Source organism: Struthio camelus, chromosome Z (assembly GCF_040807025.1).
Source record: "Struthio camelus isolate bStrCam1 chromosome Z, bStrCam1.hap1, whole genome shotgun sequence".
NCBI lineage: Eukaryota > Metazoa > Chordata > Aves > Struthioniformes > Struthionidae > Struthio > Struthio camelus.
In genome coordinates, this window is record NC_090982.1 from 73,825,646 (window position 1) to 73,848,447 (window position 22,802).

At 38.3% G+C, this 22,802-nt stretch overlaps 1 protein-coding gene across 1 annotated transcript; it reads left to right on the forward strand.

Annotated features, from left to right (window-relative positions):
- The first annotated feature begins 1,149 nt into the window (after window positions 1–1,149).
- Window positions 1,150–20,780, forward strand: LOC104147798 (complement component C9). The gene is made up of 11 exons (XM_009680667.2): window positions 1,150–1,297; window positions 6,276–6,393; window positions 7,258–7,405; window positions 8,777–8,924; window positions 10,641–10,779; window positions 13,609–13,827; window positions 16,068–16,308; window positions 17,674–17,802; window positions 19,148–19,326; window positions 19,543–19,771; window positions 20,602–20,780. Exons 1-11 carry the CDS (start codon window positions 1,212–1,214, stop codon window positions 20,760–20,762), a joined length of 1,797 nt encoding a protein of 598 aa, XP_009678962.1. The 5' UTR covers window positions 1,150–1,211; the 3' UTR covers window positions 20,763–20,780.
- Window positions 20,781–22,802: the final 2,022 nt, after the last annotated feature.

The following is a 22,802-nucleotide window of genomic DNA, read 5'->3' on the forward strand; positions in this document are numbered from 1 at the left end:
GAATACAGAACCATTTGAGCTAAGCATCTAAATGAGTATTTGGCTAGCCAAGCTAAAATTAACAGCAATACTATCCCTTTGTAGGGAAAATCTACAGTCTAGCTTAAACAACTGTTGCAGAACTGAGTTGGATTAGAAGGACCTCTTAAAGGCTGGTCAAAGATGCTTGCTGGTTTGCTAGCTTAGTTTCCATACCTGTTCACTTAGTCCCTCTCTTTACCACAAACTGTGAATTGTACATAGCATCACTTGTAACATTGTAGTGTTTCATGTAAAACTGCTTCAAGTGTATCTAACTGTTCTGGACTCTCCTTCAACATAGCTTAGTGCAACTGAACTCCATAGATTAGAATTGGGGCAGCAACAGTTTTGCATTCCTCTAAATTAAGTTATCTCACGTTAAGAATTCATTAGGGAAAAACACTGCCTGCTCCCTTCCCCTTAAAGGTAAGGGTGGGGACAGAATTAAAAGTAAATTTTGGATCGGCTCATAGCATTGTGGAATATCCTTATGCTATATGCTACATGATCATTTTAAGATTTGAGTCTAGAAACAGCTCTTAACTGCTAAAAAGCAGCTTATTCATGAGTTAAGTCTTGTGACTGTGTCCAACACGTGATGCCTTAAGTCTGGATTACAGTAAACTGCTGAACAAAAGTGCCCTCTAAAAAGCTATCCTGTGGTTTAGATTTTTTGGTAACAGTGAAAGCTAGGAGAGTTTTAAGCTTCTTTGAAACAAAAACTGTATGCTGTTCTCTTGTATTGGCTTTATTTTAAAAAAAAAAAAAAAAAAAAAAGCAAAACTTTATTTCTGCAAGCCTCAATAGGAGGATTCCAAACATGTTAGAAGCTGAATTTGTTCTTGTAAACACTTATGGACTATGTTTCTTATGCAAGTCACTGAAGTAACTGCTTTTACTAGCCGGTTAACTATCCTCTAATTGAGTAGAAAATGTCTTTGCCTGTACTTAAAACAAATGTTTTTGTTTACTAGTATATTTTACTTTAAAACTCTTTTGTGTTATTTCCTGGTCTTCACACAGAAAAAGTGGACTTTAGAGTGCTTACCGTAAGTCAGTTCTGCCAGAAACTACTTTTTTTTTTTTTTAAAAAGCACTGCTTTGTTTGTTCTCTTGGTAATAAATAACAAAAAGAACAAATAAATAGTTTCAGATTCAATTATGACAATTCTTCTCTACTCAGCTGCAAAATGAGAAGCATGCATGTTATTCTGCAGCTTATGCCTGTACTATGCACTTTAGAAGTGGCTGCCTCCCTTCTAGGGGAAAGCAGAAGGTAAGTGTCCTTGGTCTTTTGTAGGTCTGTGTTTTCCAACATGGAGCATAAGGCTTATTTGTATACCCAACTAAAAGGGAGAACTTTTGCTGTCTTTCAAGAGGAGTCAAATGGAACTGGTTTATCCACTTTTCTTACTTTATGTCTATGGGGCACAACAAAGGGGGCTGAAAGCCATTTAAGTTATCTTCTTGCAGGAAGGTGGAGCTCAAACAGTGGTCTTCTGTTGCATGTTGAGGGTGAAAGTATAATCTCCATCTGCCTGATGTCTTTCTGAAGATGTGCAATTTTCTGCTGACAGTACATATACTAATATCTCAAGTCTCCTAGACTATCTCTGTTTCTTTGGGAATATAACTCTCTTTCACTGCAGTATCTCTAGAAGGAGGAGCAAGGGCTTAGCCCCTACAAAAACATCATGTGAAAACATAGGAATAGCTACACAGCCTGAAACTGGAAATCTACCTAGTCTGTATCACACTTATGAGACTGGCTAGTACTAAATGCTTTAAGAATAGGCAAGAATCTCATAATAGACATATGCAGTGCAAGAAATTTGGATCCTTCTGCATAAAGACTTAAACTGCAATGTGGCATAACACTTTATGATGATGTGTGAATGCTGTCTGAACAAGCAAGTGTTGCCTCATGTGCATGTGTCTAGGCCTGAGGGTGACTATTGACGTTGTCTGAAGTACCCGAATGGACTTGGTAGAAGAGCTTTCAGAACTGTAGTATTTAATGCTTCCCTTTCATCTTGGTATTTTGATAATTCTTATGGCTTGAGCATTTAAATTCTATTACAGCACAAGTCTGACACATTCAATTAGAAATAATCCAGCCAGAAGAGAGAATTATTGCAGAATCTATAGCAGGTAACATGGGCCAAATGCTTGACTATATATCATACCAAAGTCTATGCTGGTGCATTATGGCACTAGCAATTATAATTGGTATAAATATATACCTTCACACGATGCTATCACATATCCAACTCAGAGCTATGCCTTCTCTGCTGATCAGTGCTAACCATTAAACTAAGCCTTTTCTTGTGTTCTGTTTTGTGGCAGATGAACAAAATAGCTGTCTATTTTGAGGCATAGATCACTAATAAATCATTCATGAAGCTGACTGGCATGAAGGTGTATAGTGTTGTGCAGTCCAAGACAAGGTGCTAGGAATTCAGTGCACTGATTGTGAAATGGTTTTTCCTTTCTGAAGAACACTGCTCCCACAAAACTCCCAAGTGAGGGTTAGTAGAGAAGGTATTTTGATTTTTCGCACTTGTCTCTGAAGGTCACACTTGTCTCCCAGCCACTGTTTTCAGTGACAGTGACATTCTTCAGTACCTGAACTGCTTTCAAGACTTCTCTTATTTAAATCATTAGCCTTAACATCTCCCTTTTCAGTAAGTCAAGCCATTCTGCCTGGGTTTAATGTACAGGTTACAAACTTGCCAATTTTCCCAAATCTTCCCCTTCTCTCCCTCCCCTCTACAAATGACTTTCAGTAAAACATTCTTCCTATATGTGTTCCTTGAAATTTCAAGGAAAATCTGAAATTTCAAAGCTGACTCTACAGCAAATCATAGGAACCTTATGCTATCGAGGGGATGTGTTGCTCAGTTGGGTGGCATATGTTTTTACTTGAATACAAAAGTTAGCATCAGAAGACCATCTTTGGCTTGTAGAAAGACAGTTCATTTACACTGGATAAACCCAATTCAGCCTCTCCTTCCTGGGCCTTTTGCTCCAAACCCAAAATAACGGAGAATTTTTGGGAGCTGTATTAGCTTTGGGCCAATTCCTCCTTTAGGTTTTCCTTATACACACTGTTCTTTGTTTACCCTTCTTACCTTTTGCAAGAGGATTTTGGTTGCCTTTTTAAGCTAATAGTTTAAAGGTTCAGAAGTGCATTTTTTAAGGCACCTAAATCATTGAAATTTATAGGAATGAGATATAAAGTGCCTTTAGAAATCCTACTAGGTGCCTAAAAAATATCTTTGAGGGTTCCCACTCCTACTATGTTAAAGGACAACTGGTTCATCTTCTCCCTAAAATACCAGAGTAGGTGTTGTTACCCTTCAGAGTTTAGTCTTAAATCAGTAAGTAAATAGAGATCATATATGCAGTAAGCTGTGCAGATACAGGAAGTAATAAGCCGATTTCCCCCCATTTGCAAAATCAATAGAAGGAAGAAATAAAAATCTACTGATGTTACCTTTGTGCTGAGTTGCAAAAATATGTATTGGAATACTGTACAGCAGCTTTTCAAAGTACTGTCTGCCTATTATGATGCTGTAGTAAATTGTAGTATTGTTGGGAGTATTTGTAAGATAAACTTTTTATAGATAAAAGAATTGTGTTTGAAGAGGCCAGGGAGCAGTTGGGCTACATCAAACTTCAAATATGTTATGACTTCCTAGAGGTTAATACGATTGTAAAATCATGAAAAAGCCTAGGATGGAAGGACCCTCCGGAGAACATCTGGTATGAACTTCTGTTGAAAGCAGGGCCTTAGATTCGGTTGTCCAGAGTCCTGTCAAGCTGTCCCGAATATTTCCAGTGAGGAAGATTCTACTTCTCTTGGTAACCTACTCCAATGTTTAATTGTTCTCATGGTGATGAATTTTTTTTTATAGCCAGATGGCATAATCCCCCGAAGCAACTTGTATACGTTGCCTCCATCTTCTGTGTAACTCTCTTCTAGGACAAAAAGATTCTAAAATGTGGTTTCCTCTTTCCCCTACCTTTTCTCCACCCCCACCAACCATCCAGTTGTTGTTATAACACAAGGTAAGTGCATCTCCAGTGCAACTTCAGGTGGATTTAGAACTTCAAAAAAATCTGTATCAGTTCCCTAGCTGCATCTCCTTTGTTATCCTGCTGTATGTATGCTTAGTCTCTGAAATACATGCACCTTGCAGAGTGTTTGGAGATCTGTAAACCTCACAGCATTGGAGAAAACAAGGTAGCCACTAAGTGTGCATATGAAATCAGGAGAAGTTTCAGATTAAGAGTACCCTGATGAATCTAATAACAATCATATATGGTCAAAGTAGAGCCAGCTGATCCATTAGGCTACTTCTGACAGTGACCATTAGAGAATGCTCGCTGAGATTCATAAGAAAAAGGCAAATTTTCATTGCACTACTAACAGTCAATAGGTTATGGATTTAGGTGCTTGGAGTCCAGCACCCATTCAGTGAAAGGGAATTCTGGATGAAGTGGACTTCTGACATGATCAGATCTGGATCCTGAGCCAGCTACCTCAATACCTGGTGTTTTGCATACAGCAAAGCTTCACACTTCCCTACTGGCCTAGAGCTTGGAAGATCCCTATTGTACGTAGAGAATTTTTCATTCCCTATTGTACGTAGAGAATTTTTCATTCCTTGCTTATCTCATTAGAATCCCACATTTTGAAGGCAACATCCCTAGCTTAAAGTCAAGAGAATTCTGGGAAGAGAGTTGTTTAGAAGCAGCAGGCAGGCAGCACGAGTGCATGATATGGGTGGCTCCAGGAGCAGCTACTGTGCTTGTTCACTGGTAGTGTGACAGCAAAAAGCCTGAAGCATATGAGTCAGGGTGAGTTGGGGTTGCACAGCAAGCATATGATCACCAAGCTGTTTAAGATTCAATGGCTGGAAAGAGACAGGTCAACTTAGTGTCTCAGTAACAGCTTACTATGTATTTAACCTTAACATACAATAAATGGTAATGAAAGGCTGAACTGACCGGTGTATCTTCTTTGGCCAAACTGCAAATTTCTCAATTTCATGGAATCGGGTTATGTTTATTTGGTCACCTGGTGTATTTGTACAAGGGAAGGGGGTCAAAGAGTGCAGCGCAAAGCCCTGCCGGCAGAAAAAGCGCATACGTCAGACTAGCGGAGCTACAGATTTACCAACATGCTGGGCTCAGCAGAGAAGGTCCCACTGTACAGCAGAGGCCCTAGCATTAACCTGCAGGTGCAGAAATAGTTGCCATGCAGTGGATAAATATTCAGCTTGTAAGGCCAAAACTGAATAAATTAGAGAGTAAACCAGGCACGTTAGACCCTAATGCTCCCTTACTCCTCTGTTTTACAGCATTCTTCCCTGTGAAGATAAGGTCATCTGTAAACTACTGGCCTTGCTTTTTAAAATGGACTAGTTATCTTGTAGTGCATCAGTTTTTAATGTCTATCTGTGGTACTTTCAAGAAGCTGTGTTTTTATGAAATGATGCCCTTTTACTTACTGAGAGACAGGCGTTTCATGGTATTTCAGGCTGGGTATCAAAATGAGGAGTTGCTCTAGAAAATCTAGGCCTTTGACAGAAACCTAACTGGTGACTCTTTGAACTCAAAGCTGAAAAAGTAATTAGTTAGCTAAACACTTGTCTGTTTTTTTCCGACTATATATGTTAGCCTATTAATAAATAGTGCTTTTATTTACGAGCCTTCTTTCAATTCAGGAAAGCATTTAAACTTTTAATTATTTTTAAGGGCCACCCTATTAAAGTTAATAAGGTCAAAAAATTAAAAAGATGTATTGTAGTGCTTTAACAATTAGGGATGTGTTGCTCGATCAGCACCTACCTCTAGCCCTAAGTAGGGAGGACACAGCTTTTGCCTTATAAAGGAACTACGGACTTTCTCCGTGTATTAGTGTTTCATTTTATTCAATTCATGGCATAAAATGATCCACCAGAAGCACGTGAGTATGCACAAAGATCCAAAAAAGGAAATGACTGGCTTATTAAGTGTTTGACTCTTTTTTTTTTTTCTTTTTCCAAATAAAATTTAATTTTAAACAACTATGAAAGAGTTTAACATCAGGCAGCTGTTTATAAATCGAAGTACCACATGTTGCTAAAGAAGTGAACCAGGAAACAGCTTGAAGATGCTCACAAAACATTCATCTGTGGTTTAAAACCAACTCAGGTGTGATTTTTAGTGTACTGCCCAGGACTGTATTGGAATGTTTTGTCTGACAGCTCTTCCGAGAAAGCTTTCCAGAGGGGGACAAGAGAACTGAATGCTCCATCCCCGATAGATTGTAAGCTGAGCAGCTGGAGTGAATGGGGGCCCTGTGACCCATGCACATATCAAAGGGTAAGCTATAGCTGTAAGTCTTTGTTTCAAAGCGACAATCACAGGGACTTTATCTGCTTGCCTTTTGCATTTGGGAAAATATCAGATTGCAGCCCTTAATACATGCCAAATGTACGTTCATGATTTGATGAAACTCATAATCATTTGAGACCTGAAGCTGTAGCAACAAGGGAAGACTGCATCCAGTGTACAAAACTGGTCAAGCGTTCTCATTCAAAATGTTTCATTGATGGAAATAATCTTTTTTGGCCATGGGAATGTTTCTATGAAGAACCTTAATTTTTAATACGTGTTTCCATTTTACATACAAAGTGATATTTTTGTCAAAATCAGGTTTTTTGTTTTCTCAGGGAGTTCTTTCTATGAAAGTTTAAAAATACAAAACAGTTCCTTGTTGATGATATCATCATTTTGCCTCATGAAGTTGCAAGAATTCAAAGCCCCAAACAACTCTACTAATTACTGGTGCCCCAAAAGTAGGTAATACCTACTGGTGACAGATAAAAACGCAATGACTTGTAGAGCTAGAGTTACAAATGATCTATATTCATGCAAATCTGTGAAATCCATGTGAAATTATCAGACTAAAATCACCTTCTTCTAAGTACAGGCTTCAAAGCATATAAAATATGATGCAATTTCCTCCTTGGTTTTCTTGTAAACAAAAGAGTGGAAAATAAGCATCGCTATATGCTTGCTAAAACATTGTTATTAATTAAATGTTGCTGTACAAGTATTTACTCCTCAACCAAAAATCCCACCAAAGATCCTTTGTTCTGGAAAGTGCAAAGTTCAGCTGGAAATCCCTCAGTTCTGGTATTTCTTCTCTCCAAGCAATGTTAATGCTGTTACTTATCTTTCAAGTTTCGCTCTAGAAGTATTGAAAAATTTGGACAGTTTGGAGGAAAATCATGCCTGGAGGCTTTGAGAGATACACAAAGCTGTAAAACTAGTCGAGTCTGTCCTGAAGAACCAGAACCAGACTGTGGTACTGACTTTCAATGCAATTCTGGTAGGTTTTGTTTTCACATCATAATGAGATATGCAATAACTCAGCAAACTACTTTTAACTTAGTTCTATGAAGAAGCTCAGTCAACGTCCATCGAAGTCGTTTAGCATAAACAGAACAAGAGATGCATGCTTCAGTGCTTTGCTTGTTGGGGATAATTCCCTGAAGCCATGCTGTAGCACTAAGGTTTAAATAGAGCCCCTAGTGTGTATGGAGGTGGGTTGCAAAGCTATGAGGCCGAAATCAGAGCATGAAAAATGCTTGAGAAGGGGTGCATTCCCCTCTTCTCTCCTAATAATTTGTGTTTGTGTTTAAATTCCTTTCCTGTTTTTTCTGCTCCATGGCTAAAAGCTGACTTACTATGAGTTTCCTTCCTTCCAGCATACTAATTCCACCTGGAACAGAACCCTTATGTTTTATGAAAAATCACTGGGAAAAATTAGAACTGAAAGAATTCTGACAAAATGGTTATGGAGGTTTAAGTGACCACAACAGAACAGTACACCTCTGCTGGAGATCAGAATGCCTCTACATCCCAAATAAAGTATAAATTTGTAGATCCATACATGCATATGAATTAATGTAACTTTCAGGACTCATCACAAATCAAAATGAAATGTTCATGGTAATAAACCAATCAATACAGAAAAGGAAAGATGCTAGGTGGATTTCAAGTCCCAGGCCATTGTCAATATTGTCTGCATCTCAAATACTTTGAAGTCTAAGTAGAGAAAGAAAAATTACAGAATATATGCTTAAATAGTAGTTCAAAGCCCTTGCGTGGCACTCTACAGACAAGGTAGCTGATGGGAGTAAGTTTTTTTTTGTTTTGCTAGGGTTAAATATACCCCCAAATCTTTAAATCACATAGGAAAAAAAAATGAGTCTCTGTAAAACCTGCAGTGAAACCCTACCTGACCTCAAAGTAATTAATATTTCACTGTTGCTTTAGAACACAATTTACGATAGTTCATGTCCTCCTAATAGCAACAACTTAAGCAACTCAGAAATAATTATTTGTTGATATTGACTTATTATTTTCCTGTATTCTCATAATACAATTTTAAAGATCTAATAATCAAAGATGCATACAGAAACAGTCAAAGGAAATAATAACTTTCTGCAAATGATAGCAGTTCTGCTGTCACTTGGTTTTCTTAGCTATCCCAGTAAGCTAATAAGGCAATTTCATAGCATATTTTTTTCATCTGAAGGATGCGTGCAGTAGGATTCTAATTCCTTGTGATCGTAATGAAAGTATATGTCTAAGAGGAAGATCTCAGTAAATAAGAGCTGGGGGCGGGGGCGTAGGTGGTATTTAAAGTCCATCTTAGAAAATAAATGATTCATTCAATGTTTTATGCTTTGCTTAGGTCGATGTATAAAGCAACGTCTTGTGTGTAACGTAGATAATGACTGTGGAGACTTTTCTGATGAAGATAACTGTGAGTCAGACCCACGATCACCATGCCGTTATCATGATATTGATGTGTCAGAAATTGGCAGGACTGCAGGGCAGGGGTACGTAATGAAGATACATACTGTTAATACAGGGCCTTGTGAGGGGTCTAGGATTGTCTCCAAAGCCAGCTGGAGTAGACTGCCATTCCCAAAAGTGAAATCTGAATGATGTTCTCATTTGTATTTAGAAACACTATGTGACTTTGGAAAAACACCTAACTAAGGTTTTCTTTTATATACATTGGGAGGATAAAATATTATTCCAGACTATGGATACTAAATAAATTATTAATTGTTATGTTAATAACATATATATATATATATATATATATATATATATATATATAGAAATGACATGTTTATGCATACAATGTTTATACATAAATATAATCTTTATATTTAAACCATTTTTTCAAGTGCTCTTTCATAAAGAATTAGTCATTCTCAGTTATGTCACTTACATGCATATTTAAGAGGTAGAAAACGTATCTTGATGATTTTACACAACACACTGCATTACTGCAACAGCACTGTGCCTGCAACTTTTATTCAGTACTGAATTCTTCACTTCCCCGGGCCTTTTTTGTTTATAGGAGCTCTCCCCATTAATCTAAATTGAACATTCATTTTTCTGTTCTCAGACTCTGATGAATTTTTTACTTTAAAACAAAAGTAGGACACAGTGTATCCACAAATTGAGTAATAAGGAAGCTATCCAAACTTGAACAGACCAAAATAAAAGTATATCACAGCACCACCTTGTGTTTAAATGAGAAGGATACATCATCCATTTCATTTTGATACTATTGCACGAGAGCCAAAATGCTGCCTTTGTAGCATATGAAAGTGAGCTGGGTACTTAGGCATTTTTAGAAGTAGCTACTTTATTATTTCTAGTATAATCTATTACTTGTCTCATGAGAAAATGTTGTATAGACGTGCAGTTGTGATGATGACATCTTTGGTGAATTGATAAGCATTTTCTACACTCCATTAGGTATATGAACACGTATCATACATAAATACTGTGGCCCCTGGAAAGTTCTCAGTGTATGAAACAGACACAGAAAGGTAAAAAACAATATGCAATCCCACAAGGAGAAGCTGTTTTTAAAAGTTTCTCTTGTACATTGGTACATAAGCATATAGAGCTACAAAAACAATGTGCCCTCTTTTCTGGATTTATTATGATCCAAATTTCCTCTCACCTGCCCCAGAAGATTCTATTACTCCACCAGGTCACTCCCTGGGAGAAGAGATCAAAGCTAGGAGTGGCTGTATATTCCTTCTACAGGTTTGATGCGTCTAGTGTACTTTTGATATTAAAGTTCCTGTCAGCAAACAAACTAATATGAGTTACGAAAAGATAGGATGAAAATAGCTGTTTAAATGTCCATTTTAAACCTATAAGGAATGACTCCTGACAAATACATTGTTTAAGGAGAAATTGTTTCCACCTCCTTCCAATTCCAAAGGTTCTCACTGTGCTTACTGTTAACTATCTATCATCTTATTTGTTTGTTAATTTTTCATTCATAGTCCTTTAAGTGCTTTACAAAAGATGCATTATCTCCACTAAATGGATGAGAAAACATGTACATTTGAAGCAGCTTGTTGTGGTGGAATATGGTTCTCCTGATCACCAAAGATTCAGTTCCCCAGCTATGTTCTGTCTCTTACAGAATATGACTTTTCTGGTCATAATACTACTGTCAAGAGGCTATGGGTGCTGACACCTCCTTTTCTGAAGTGTAACCTCGCTTGTGTTTGTTGTAGAATCAATGTTTTAGGGATGCAGCCAATGGCCAGTCCGTTTGACAATGACTTTTTCAACGGCCTTTGTGAAAGAGTGCGTGATGGGAACACGCGGACGTACTACCGCAAGCCATGGAACGTTGGTGTTCTCATTTACGATGTAAGTCCTTCTGCGCAAGCTAGGATGTGTTTAACTGAAGCTGACTCCACATATCTCTTGAGTCACCTCAGGTGGTCAAAGCTCTCTAGCATTAAGCTTTTGATAAAGTTCAGAGGGCAACAGGTTGTGTTATCGTTTGCATTAGCAATTAAGCTCACTTGCTCCAAATAAATTTCCATTGCATTCAATGATGTACCTGTGCATAGTAAATGAAAGTGTCTTTCTAGAATGTTTATAATATGGATGGAAGGGAAAAACAGTAGATGGGGGAAAAAAAAAAAAAAAAAAAGTTGGGTATCATATTCCTTTACCAGGTACCTTGAAACTTTTATTGCATTTTCAAGGGCGCACAAAAGACTGATAAAATGGCAGGAATAACATCCTCTGGTCCTGCTTGGGTTTCTTGATCTGTGATGACTTTCTCTATCCTAGGGAGGAAAACTAATAGACCCTTAGAGATTCATACGATGATTTCCCTGAGGCTTTCCCTGAGCACCCAAATGCCGATGATCATAGAAATCTCAGTTTCAGCTGTGTCCGAGAAAGCAAACTAAGTATTATATTTACCAAATGTATTGCCTATTGCTACAAGGATAAACTTCAACTAGACTGTCCACAAAATGAACAAATCTGACCCAGAGATCATTGCTCGTATTTGATTTTGATGCAGAATCTTTTTCAGTTACTAAAACTCTATGTTCTGCTAAAATATGCAAAAGAAAACAACATTGAAAGAGGCATTATGAATTAGCCTTTGTCTGCTGTAAGTAGGCTAAATTAGAATTCTAAATCATTTCAGAGGTTGAGACCTATTAATAAATCTTGTTTGCATTCTAGCAACAAGCTGGAGACTATTATTCCTTAAACATAAGAGAACTGTTGACACAAATAAATTACACTGACAGTATGACATGCTGAGACTTAACACTCACTGAAACGTTTTCACCACAGCTTTCTGTTTACTTTTTCTGTTTATTTCTTTCTGTTTACTTCTGTTTCCACTTGTTAGAGCTCTAAGAAAAGATTCATGCCAAAACCCAAAACTGAATATTTCTGGCTTTTCCCCACAGCTTGCAAAAGCAGAAATAATTAAAATAGAATGGGGGGAGGACACATTGTCATAGTTGCATCCGATGAATAGTCCAAGTTGAGCTATGGTTTTTGGTAAAAGGTGGTTCTAGGGAAAAGAATAGATATTTAAAAAAAAAAAAAAAAACATGAACACAACAACCGCATTTCTGTCATAAAGGCAATTTCTGATTGGTATGGTAATTTTCTGAAATGTCACAAATTATTTCAGCTTTATAAATCTTTGGGAGATTCTTTACTGCTTATGTCAAACTAAATTTAGGTGCTTCCTCAGAGTCCAGCTTTTTGGCTAATTTTTTCCACTGAGTTGTGGTTTTGGATATTCAACATGAGATGCCTTGAACAAATCCACGTTTTATATGCTGGCTGCTCAGGTGTTTTGGAAAACAAAACAAAACTTTAATGTTTGACTGCCCAAATACTGTAGAAACTCAGACCACTGGTGATGATACTTTTGAAATCATAGTCCCTTACACAGATTATATGGCTTCCAGCTGTCCCCCACTGGAAGGCCAGTCATACCAAGCCACATTACCAGCAACACGGCACAGTCTGCAAGTGACCTGGGAATGCTCATGTTGGGACGCACACTACAGTGTGTCCCCACAGGGGATACACAATTTGTCTAAGGAAAGGCCAGCAAGACAAAGTTTTCATTGGAGAAGTCATCTTTTCCCCATATGGAGACACCTCTGTGTGGCACTTCCACTGGCTCTCAGTGTCTTTCTTGCATCTTAATATCATGCGGCATGTGATGCCTGGCCACAGAGAAGGGCAGAGGCCCTGCAGATGCCTTAGATGAAAGCCCCATGGAACAGGGGGAAGGAACGTAAGAGAGAAGTAAGGCATATGTGGTTCTGTGCTCTGTGCCCAGCACTTGGCAAGTGTGATTATGTGTCCAGAATATGAAGTCTGAGGTGTTTTTTTCTTGATCTGTGGAGAAATGAAAATTAAAAACCAATAGAAGATGCTTTTCTTCCATCCAGGAAAAAAAATCATGTCTTTTTTAATTTGTGAAGGTCCTCCATTTTAAAATATAGATATGCTGCCATTAAGGCATTGTGCTCCTGTTTACTTCTGAAGATGAGACTTCCTGCTTGGATTCCATCTCCTTTTGGACAGCATCATCTGTCCACATAGTGAGGGATTTTTTCCATAACAGTTTCTGGCCACAATGGAGCTTAACAGATGCAGTCAGTCTTGGGAGTCTGGATCTCAGGAGAGGCTGAATACACAAGGAAACCACATAAAAACCCCCATGGGGTTCTGGGAGAACCAAGACAAATCAAATTATTGATTTAGCTGAATCACATTCTCTAGCTGAGTCAAATTATTTTGAGTTTCAAGCATTTGCTTTTTCAATTAAAACTGAACATTTCCAAGGAGATAAACCAATAGTTTAGTAAAGGTTGGGATTTTTTTGGTGGAAAAATAATTTTCCAGCTCAAAAGGCCATGCAGCCTTTATTAATTAATGCCTTCTGTGAAATGACTTTGTTATTCAGAAAAAAAAAAACTCCGCTTTTTGTGTTATTCTGTTTGTTCAAAGACAGCCCAACTAGCCTACAAAGTGACTCAGGTTTCCACTCTTCATGCTCATCTGCTGTGTTCATATTAGCACCTGTTTTATATATTTTTTATTGATAACATAGATGAAACATACAACTTTAAAGTGCTTCATAGATTTTCTGTTACTGCCTTTTTTAACTACTCATGCAATCTTTTCATCATCTTTTCTAAGACAAAAGCAGACAAAACCTTCACAGCTGAGTACTATCATGATCGTGCAGAAATGATCCTAGAGGTTTACATAGAAAAAGAAAGAAAATTTAAGGCTGATCTGTCTGTGAAATACACACCTACTGAAGGAAGTGACAAAGATACTGTAAAAGGAAACTTCAAGTATCATTATAGCAAGAATTCAAATTTAAGTTCAGTCCTGCAAAGCACCACAGAAAGGGTAAGTTTAATCAAACTAACATGTTTAATGTAGTGGTTTTACAGACACTAAAGTTTACATAATGCCAGAATAAAGCATATTAATCTTTCTAAATATTCTAGTTGCATACTACTTTTCTGGCATTTATTCACAAAAATGAAATACTGGCAATACTAGGATTAAGATTTCAGAGGTGGCTAAAAGCGTAATTAAATCTAGCTTATTCTTTCTACTGTTTCTGCTGACTAACAGTAGAAACACCGTTCACCCTCATCTCATCTCAGAGAGATCTCTGGCCCTTCCTAATGTCATCCTGATTAGAAAGCAGCTCTGACCTAGTGCAGCATGGACAAATTAGATCAAGTCCTGGGGTAAAAAATTGCCAGCGAGTAGACCTGAAGTAGGTAAGCTTGGACAAGCCAAATAGATAGAATAATAACCCAAAGGTCAGACCTCTGCTATTTAAGTACGGCTATACTAATAAACTAGCCTGCTCTAAAAGGCATGGACATTAGCACTGGCATTTGATTATTTGCCTTGTTTTATTAACGCATTGCCTGCCATGATTTGGTCTGTGCCAGCTCTACTGCTCTCAATGCCAAGCAGGCTGCAGGGGACCACAGAACCAAGGGAATGTTCCCGGTAGGCAGTCTGGACAACGTAAGCAGATTTTGGGGGTGCACATAAGCCATGCCTCTCCAGTTGCCATTTGAAACAGAGGAAAGGCCCTATCCCATTTTATTTACCAGTACAGAAATAGCCTTAGCAGAATATATCTGCCTCAATTAATCCCATCTTTCCAGTTTCTTGTTAGCCTTTTTTTTCAGGATACCTTCAGAGACCAGGAAGGAGATCATGTGGATTTAATGGAAAATTAAGATAAATTTTATAACTGGTTAGTTAAAATAATGCTGAATACATACATACTAAATAGAATAATGCAATACACTGTCAGTGTATTGATATGGGTTGTTTCTTGAGGCAGAAGCCAAGATATAAAAGCATTCATCTCTACAGACTCAAAAGATTTGGTCCTGTATCTCAAGATACATTAGGCCACTTATAGCCTAGTGACCTGCAATGCGAGTTCTGGCTTCAAATCCTTGCTCTGAGATCACTTCAGAAAATGAGTCAGAATCTGTCACCAGCAGAGGTCGATCATCGTAAACTCATGTTGCTGCAAGTTAGCGTAACAGGAATCCCTGGCCTGAGAATCCTAACAGGGCTTAGGGGTGAGTTAGAGCATGGAGCAGCCTGGGAACATCAGGAGTAAGAGATTTTGTACGTGCTAGTGGCAGAAATATTTGCACCCGCAAAAATTTCCTCACCGAAGTTTAGATGCCTGAAGATTTCTGCCATTTCTAGGCAGCAATTAAGTGGGGAGTTGAAGATCTCTTAAATGTCACCACCTCATGTGATGGTCAGTTGCTAAATCCTTCTTATTTACTTCCTATTAGGCATGACTGTAAAGGAACCCACATAAGTACTGTAGATAAAAATGGAGTTTGGAAGGCTTGTGTTTGTTTACCGCCCTAAGTGTTACTATTTCACAAGACGTCCTGTATTATATGCAGCAGACAGGTCTTAGTTGAGACTATGATATAAATTCATCAGCAGTGTAATTTATGACTATATAGATTATGAAACCTCAGGTTAGAATGTAGGTATAGGTCACATGCCTCACAGGGTTTTTTTCCTGACTAATTTTCATTTTATGATGCTGTTTCATCTTTTTATTTTTTAATTGGAGCGGTGCCCTTCATTCGGGCAGTCTGAGAATAACAGAGAAGTGATTCTAAAAAGAGAGAACTTAGTTCTGTTCTAATTACAAAGGCAAAACTCCAGCTGAACTCAGTGTGCCGGAACAGCTTCTATTATCTGGCAAGCCATATCGAATTATTTTTCTATGTTATAAAATTAAGTGAGGAAGACGCTTTCTATAGATAGAGTACTTAGAAGACCCTGTCATCAAATAGATCACAAAGGGTTTACTGAAATTAGCAAATGGAGAGCTTTGCAAAACTGGAAAAACAGAAATTAGCTAAAGTTCTTGCTACTTCCTCAGTTAAAACACTAGATGACATTTTAGAGAACCTACTATTTCATTTAAACAACTTTGTCCCTGTTCCAAAATGCTAGATTGAATACAATGTTCAAAAGTGCTACAATTTCTTTAAAAGTAAAAAGAATAGATTTTCCTGCTGTAGTGCATTCCAGAATCTCACTCTCATCTCCTGCTTTCTTCTCACTGGTGTATTCAGAAACAAACCTTCCTGCATGTAAAAGGAAAAATTCAGCTTGGAAGATTCCAAATGCGAAGTCGTGATGTCCGTCTCACAGACAGTTTCCTTGATGATCTAAACTTTCTGCCTGCTGAATATGATAAGGGGGAATATTTCAAATTCCTGGAAGATTATGGAACTCACTATGCAGTCTCTGGAGCTGTGGGAGGAAAATATGAACTTGTATATGTGCTGGATGATTATAATATGTCTCAATCAGGTATGCATTCTACTGGCCTAGCTCTGGTATGCCGATTATGACTGAGTCTCCAGCCACACAAAGAGATGGATGAGGACAGTTTCATGTATATATGGAACTTTACTGAGGACAGCACAGTTCCATGTGTGCCATCAATGGCATCAGTACAGAATTACACCAGTTCAAGAGGTGAAAGGGTCTGTCTTTGTATCTTCCAAGATTTTTTCTTGCAGGTCTGTATTTTAAGCATGTCATATTTAAAAAAAAAAAAAAAAAAAAAAACGAAAAACAAAGAAAAATCATCTTAAATAAAACTATTCAAAATATTCACAATAATTAGTGGTGGGATCTGATTCACAAGAGATCTGCAATGCCTAGGAAATCTGGCGAAACCTTAAATTCATTTTGCCAGTTGGTATCTCCTTGTGCTGCAGTCACTCTGAGTATGGCAGTGGCATAAAATAATGGATAAATTGAAGAATTTCCCAGAAATCACATGGTGGAGTTGACCATGTGGAAACTATTTTTACAGACTTTAACATTCACACTGGAATTTTCCTTACCCTGATTAAGATAGGAAAGCAGTAACTTAATCCTCCCTTGTGCAGTTCAGGCACATGTGGTTTTGTGATGGGTTTAAGTGATCATTCTGAAGCTGATTTTGGAGGTCAGAAAATAAACACCTGTTGCGTGAAGCATTAACAATAGTCGTGCCATATAATGTTCAAAATATTCCGAGGGACATGGGACAAAGGTGTCACTTACGGATTGTAGTATTATTCCTTTCAACATCTGGAGATTATACTGCTCTTTTTTTAAGACCAAACTTAAGCAAAATTCCCTCTGAACAAAGGGTAAAGTTTCAGATCAAATGCTTGAGTTCAATAGACAGAAAAGATGTGCTGGACGTAGCAGAGGATAGAGGAGGACTGGAATTTAAGGCAGAGGAGTGTACACAGGAGACTAGTGGCGTTGATTAAGTGCATGGGTAAAAGGAGTGAGAAAACAACTTGCCTGAAGTTGGGAGACAGAAGCTGAGAGAATTGAATAATTTAACACATAAAAAGAGGAAATGATAAGCAGAAAAGAAAGACAAAATGTCTACTTTCAAGTAAAGGAAGGAAAACATAAATGAGTTTTTGGAGGGTTCTTAGCATTTTCCCAATTACTGTAGATCTCACCTGCCTCAGTGTAGCCACTTCAAAGGCAATCAATCACCCTCAAATTCATTGCATGGAAAAGGAGAAAATAAAAGAGAAATGGGAGAAAGAAAGCCATTGGAAACATTTCCAATAGCCTTGAAATTTATCCTAGAAGAATAATATAATTACATTCTTTACGGTCATTCTGTCCCTGTAATAATCACCTAATTATTTCCACTTGCAGGTATCACCATAGAAGACGTAAAAAAATGTCTTGGCTATCATTTAGATGCCAGTGTAGTATATAAAGGATTGAATGCCAGTCTTGATATTAATGATAATAAATGTGAAAAGATTAAGGTGAAGGACAAATGTAAGTATATCCTTACATTTTGTTTAAGCAAAGATGATAGCATTTTATTCCCTGTTTATAATAGATATAGTGATTGCAGTTAAGAAAAGGACAAATCCAGTAGAGGTGAAGCTGCTGTAACTGCATGCCCCCACCCAGTCAATCCAGTAACAAGGCTGAACATGTATTTCTAGTAGGCACACATACGCACATAAACTCACAGCCAGCCACACAGATCAACACAGACAGAAACACAGCACTCACAGAAACATAAATAGCAGCTATGGCCTCATCCTGTCCCCCTCTCTGGCTGATCAGGATGAAGGTCTGTTAGTAGGAAATATATTTAAATATAGACAATATGGATTCCTCCAGTAGCTGGCCTTAGACATTCAATCTATCCAGTAACTAGCCCTTGGATCCTCTTGTTGTGGATTGCCTCACACACACAGACAGATACAGATACAGGCGCGCACACACACCCACACAGGAGCAAACAGATCTCAGTTGACCCCCACACCTTAGGGTCTCCAGTGGTTGGTCTGGACTCCCAGTAACCCCAGTAGCTAACTCCTCGAGTTGTCTGATTTATAGAGAAACACATGTATCCAGCCCAGATTTATGGCCGCATTGATACTTCTTGGCTCCCACGTTGTTTATCCTTAATGCTATTAGTCCTAGACCTCCTAGACAGTAAACTCCTTCAGTCTGCAACGCAATCCAGAGAGCCTCTCCTGTTGACTCAAGGTGTCATCCCCAGCCCATGGAGCTGATGGCTCACCCCAAACAGCCCTGGGAGGTGCAAGGGCTCCAGTCCTCTGATGAGGTTACTCAGGTTCCCTTGCCTGTCATTGTTCCTCTGCGCTCCTTTGTGTGTGTGGAGATGAGCCTTTTATCAGATAACAACCGCAAGAGGAAAGGAGTGAAGGGTTTGCTGCTGAGCAGGAGAGGCAGTTTTGTCAAGCTTGTCTAGCGCTCCTCTATTCTTATGTTTTAATTATGAAGTGCAAGCTCCTACTATTCCAATTCCTGCCCTTTTCCGGTCCAGCTCAGAAAATACAGTAGTATTACCTGTATTATCTTTGGCTTGTTATCAAATGGTAAGATCTCCATAACCTATCTTATTCTGACCTACTAAGTCTTTAACCTTCAGGTACAGGATTTTCTGATTTAATTGCAAAACAGAAGATTTCCTCCCACATAATAACTGCAAGCAAAGACAGACAGACAGATGACCACTAAGTGAAGGGTTCTTCTATCTCTTGTCACTTTAAAGAACTGGACTAGTTGTGCTGAAAGGACAACTATTCTTCAAGTTGTATGGATATTAAACTTCCTTCTCTTCCTCTCTGCCTTCTTTCTACAGCACAATATAAAGATAGTGCCGTCATTGACGATGTCATTTCCTTAGTTGATGGAGGGAAGATTGATTTTTCAGTTAAAATAAAAGAAATGTTACTGCGAGGATTAAAAACAGTTGATGTGGAGGATTACATACAGTGGGCTAAGTCATTGGTTGATGCTCCAGTAGTGATACAGCAACGGGTAAGTACAGTCTCTTCTAAGCTGGGTCTCTTGCAGTTTCAAAGCTTTTGTTGTGAGATGGAGGTGAGTCCCTAAGTTTATCATTAACTTCAAAGTATTTTCTTCATCTTGACAGATTTAGCCTTTTTCTTCAAAAGCTTACTTTAGTGATGTTTATATCAAAAGGACTCAGAACTATGGAAAAGTCTGTTATATACAGCCAATTTTCTTCTACAGCCTTCTCCAATACATACGCTTGTTCCAGTTAAGATGAGAGATGCCTATCTGAAGAAACAAAATTTGGAAAGAGCAATTGAGGACTATATTACCGAATACAGTGTGTGCAAATGTGAACCTTGCAAAAACGGAGGCACCGTTGTGCTGGTAGATGGAGCCTGTACATGCATGTGCTCTAGCAACTTTAAGGGAATTGCTTGTCAGATTCCCAAATCTACACTAACTAAAGGTTAGTAAATATTTCAGATAGATTAAAATGAGCACGCTTATTAATATGAACAATATCCAGACAAAAAGAGCCATCACAAGACATAAGGATGTCATAGTACTCCCTTATATCTCTTTCTGTCAAATCCCATGGGTAGATAGTATGGAAGTTAGTGTAAGTTACCAAGATCTTTCCATGAAGAGGGCACTCATTAGAGTTTTTTGTCCCACATACATTGTTGTGTCTCGGAATGACACCCCCAATCAATTTAAGCAAATAGGAGCATTACTGAAGCATGGTGAAGTAATGGTACAGAACCAAGGCTGTAAATTGAGTTCAAGCAAAAGCACACTCGCAATGCCATAAAGTGCTTTATCTACAGTTTCCTGCAAAAGCACCATGCTTGCTAACACATGATCACGTTTCATAACTACTCTGCTAGCTTACTGTTAGATTGATCCACGAAGGGGAAGAGGAGATGAATGCAGTTCTCATTTGACTGTATAAAAGATTTATTATGCAGTTAATTCTTTCCGTGTGGCCAAGTTTTTGAGGTACAGGTGCCCAAAATATTTGATACTCCAGCAGCTTCCTAGGGTGACAAAATTTTGAAACCTCCAGGCACTTAGGCAGTGCTGCTGACACAGAGTTTTCAAAAGTCAGGTCTGTGCAGATGGGATGTAAGCTAGAAGATGCAATGGTCTGTACGGTCACCATAGCTGAGAAAGCAAGAACTGAACTGTGGTCCACCTTGTCCACCCTCAAAAAAACCTCTAATTTATGATATCTCTGTTACTGCACAGAAGGCAGAGAGATGGTGTACCAATCTTAGTATGGTGTTTTAATATTAGTTGTCACGGATGGAGGCTGGAGCTGTTGGAGTGCCTGGTCCACCTGCATGAGTGGAGAAAGCACTCGAACTCGTCAGTGTAACAACCCTGCCCCAGAACCTGGTGGCAGACCATGCCAAGGAGAAAGCATTGAAAAACGGCCCTGTGGTGAAGTAAAATAGTTATCCAGCTCAAATCAGGTAAGCAGCCTCTCTTAGGTACTAATGCATTATTGCTGTTTACAATAAATGTTTAGCCAATGTTCTGGGGGTACTCCAGCGACAACAGTGAAGATGTGACATGGATAAGCCTGGTTACATGTTTCATTTAAACCTGTGACTTGAGATAGTTTTTAAAAGCAGCGACCTTGTTGCTCCAATTTGTGAATGGCTATATTTGTATTTGATCGTCTTGATGAGCAACATTATATCACAGAACTTTAGGAGAAAAATGACGTTCTGGATAAAAACAGACTGAAAATCTGACCCTTGAAATCCAGATAACACCTCTAGTCAGACTCTTCATCAGAAAATTTATATTTTAGGGAAAGGGAAGAGACATATTTTCAACTCATGATATAACAGACAGTTTGGGAGTTTGAACTTTCATATTTGGTAGATACACTTAGATCCACCAGGCTGCTATTACAGCAGTTTTGAACCTTTTGTGTCAGAAGAAAATTGGGGTTTTAGAAAATGTTTAGCAACAAGGTTTTGTCGATTTTTGTTTTTAAAACAGCACTCCAAAGCAAAGCAAAAAACAAGAATTATTCTAAGGACTGACGCTCCAGTTCATAACATGGCAAGGTGGTCTGAATTTTCTTTATCTGCTGAGCACAAGAGGCTTGCGTGCCCCATGGATGTGAGAGTAAAAGCTTTCAGGCCCAGAGGAAGTGTTTGGGTTGTAGGCTTGACAGGTTACCATAAGTTCCCTTTTCCCCACAAGGTCACAACAGGAAAACAGATGGCAAGATAGCGAAGGTATCTTGTGCATGTCATCATTGAAACATCCTGATGATAAGCCATGCAAAATGACCTCCACCTGGGCCGAAGATATGTGTCAGAAGAGTTCTTCTGTGACAGCTCTGTCTCATCTTCAGTAAAGTTCAACTATGTCCAATCCTCTACTTGTGAAGCATCCTGAAGAAAGCTTGGCCAGTAGCACATGCTAGCACTCAGGGAACCAACTGACCCTACATCAGAGAATTACACACTGCTTTCAATAGCACCTCATCTCCAGGTTGTCAAAGCTACTCTTTCCATAAGTTATTTCAGGAGTTGGAAGAATATGATGCAGAGCTGAAAATTCATGAGTGACATGAGGAAGACAATTATAAGAACTAGGGGACATTAAATAAAACTAGCAAATGGCATATGCAAAACACACTGAAGAGTGGTCCTTCATAGAGAGTACATAACAAAAGTAAATACGCATTTTAGAAAACTCAGGACAAATTAATGCAAGGCTCTCAAACATGCAGATAATGATGCTAGCTCAGGAAGACTCTGAAGTGTCAGTTTTTGGGGGATGGGGGAATATTCTGGGGAGGTATTTCTGTGTGTTTCCCTGTTCATGTACATTCTTCCCCAGACCTCTGCCTGCTATTAGTAACAGGATATCAAGTTAGCCTTTGATTGACACAGTACAGCTGGCCCTGTTTTAAAAAATCTCATGAGCGGCTTAATTTTATTTCTGCAATATATCACAGTCATATTTATATTCGGCCACAGTGGTAAATACCATGATGATTATTCATGACAAATACGTATTCAGATATGTTTCCTCCTGTATGGCACAGCAAAAGCTCTTTAAAAAAAAATTAATCTAACTTTGGCTCCTGAAATATCAGACATGTCGAGCACTCACTTTTCCAACGGAAGCCAGTGGAAATCTTGTATACTCAAGGCTTCAGAAAGTCATAATATGTGTTTTAATTTATTCTTCAAAAAAGATAGGGGAATCATGTTCCTAGCAAGCACTTAAAATGTTGAACAATATATGCAAATGTTTGATTGTGTTGCAGTAACTATATGCTATCACTTCTTCACTATTCTTTCTTTTTTTTTAGAAAACAATAATGAATTCCAAGCCAATTTTACAAATCAAAATTCCTGCTGGCCAGCTAGCTATCCAAGAGCAATGGAACACCATGATTTACAAGCATCTGCAGCTTAAATGATCACTAATCAAAACAAAGTAATGTATTAATAAACATTTTAATG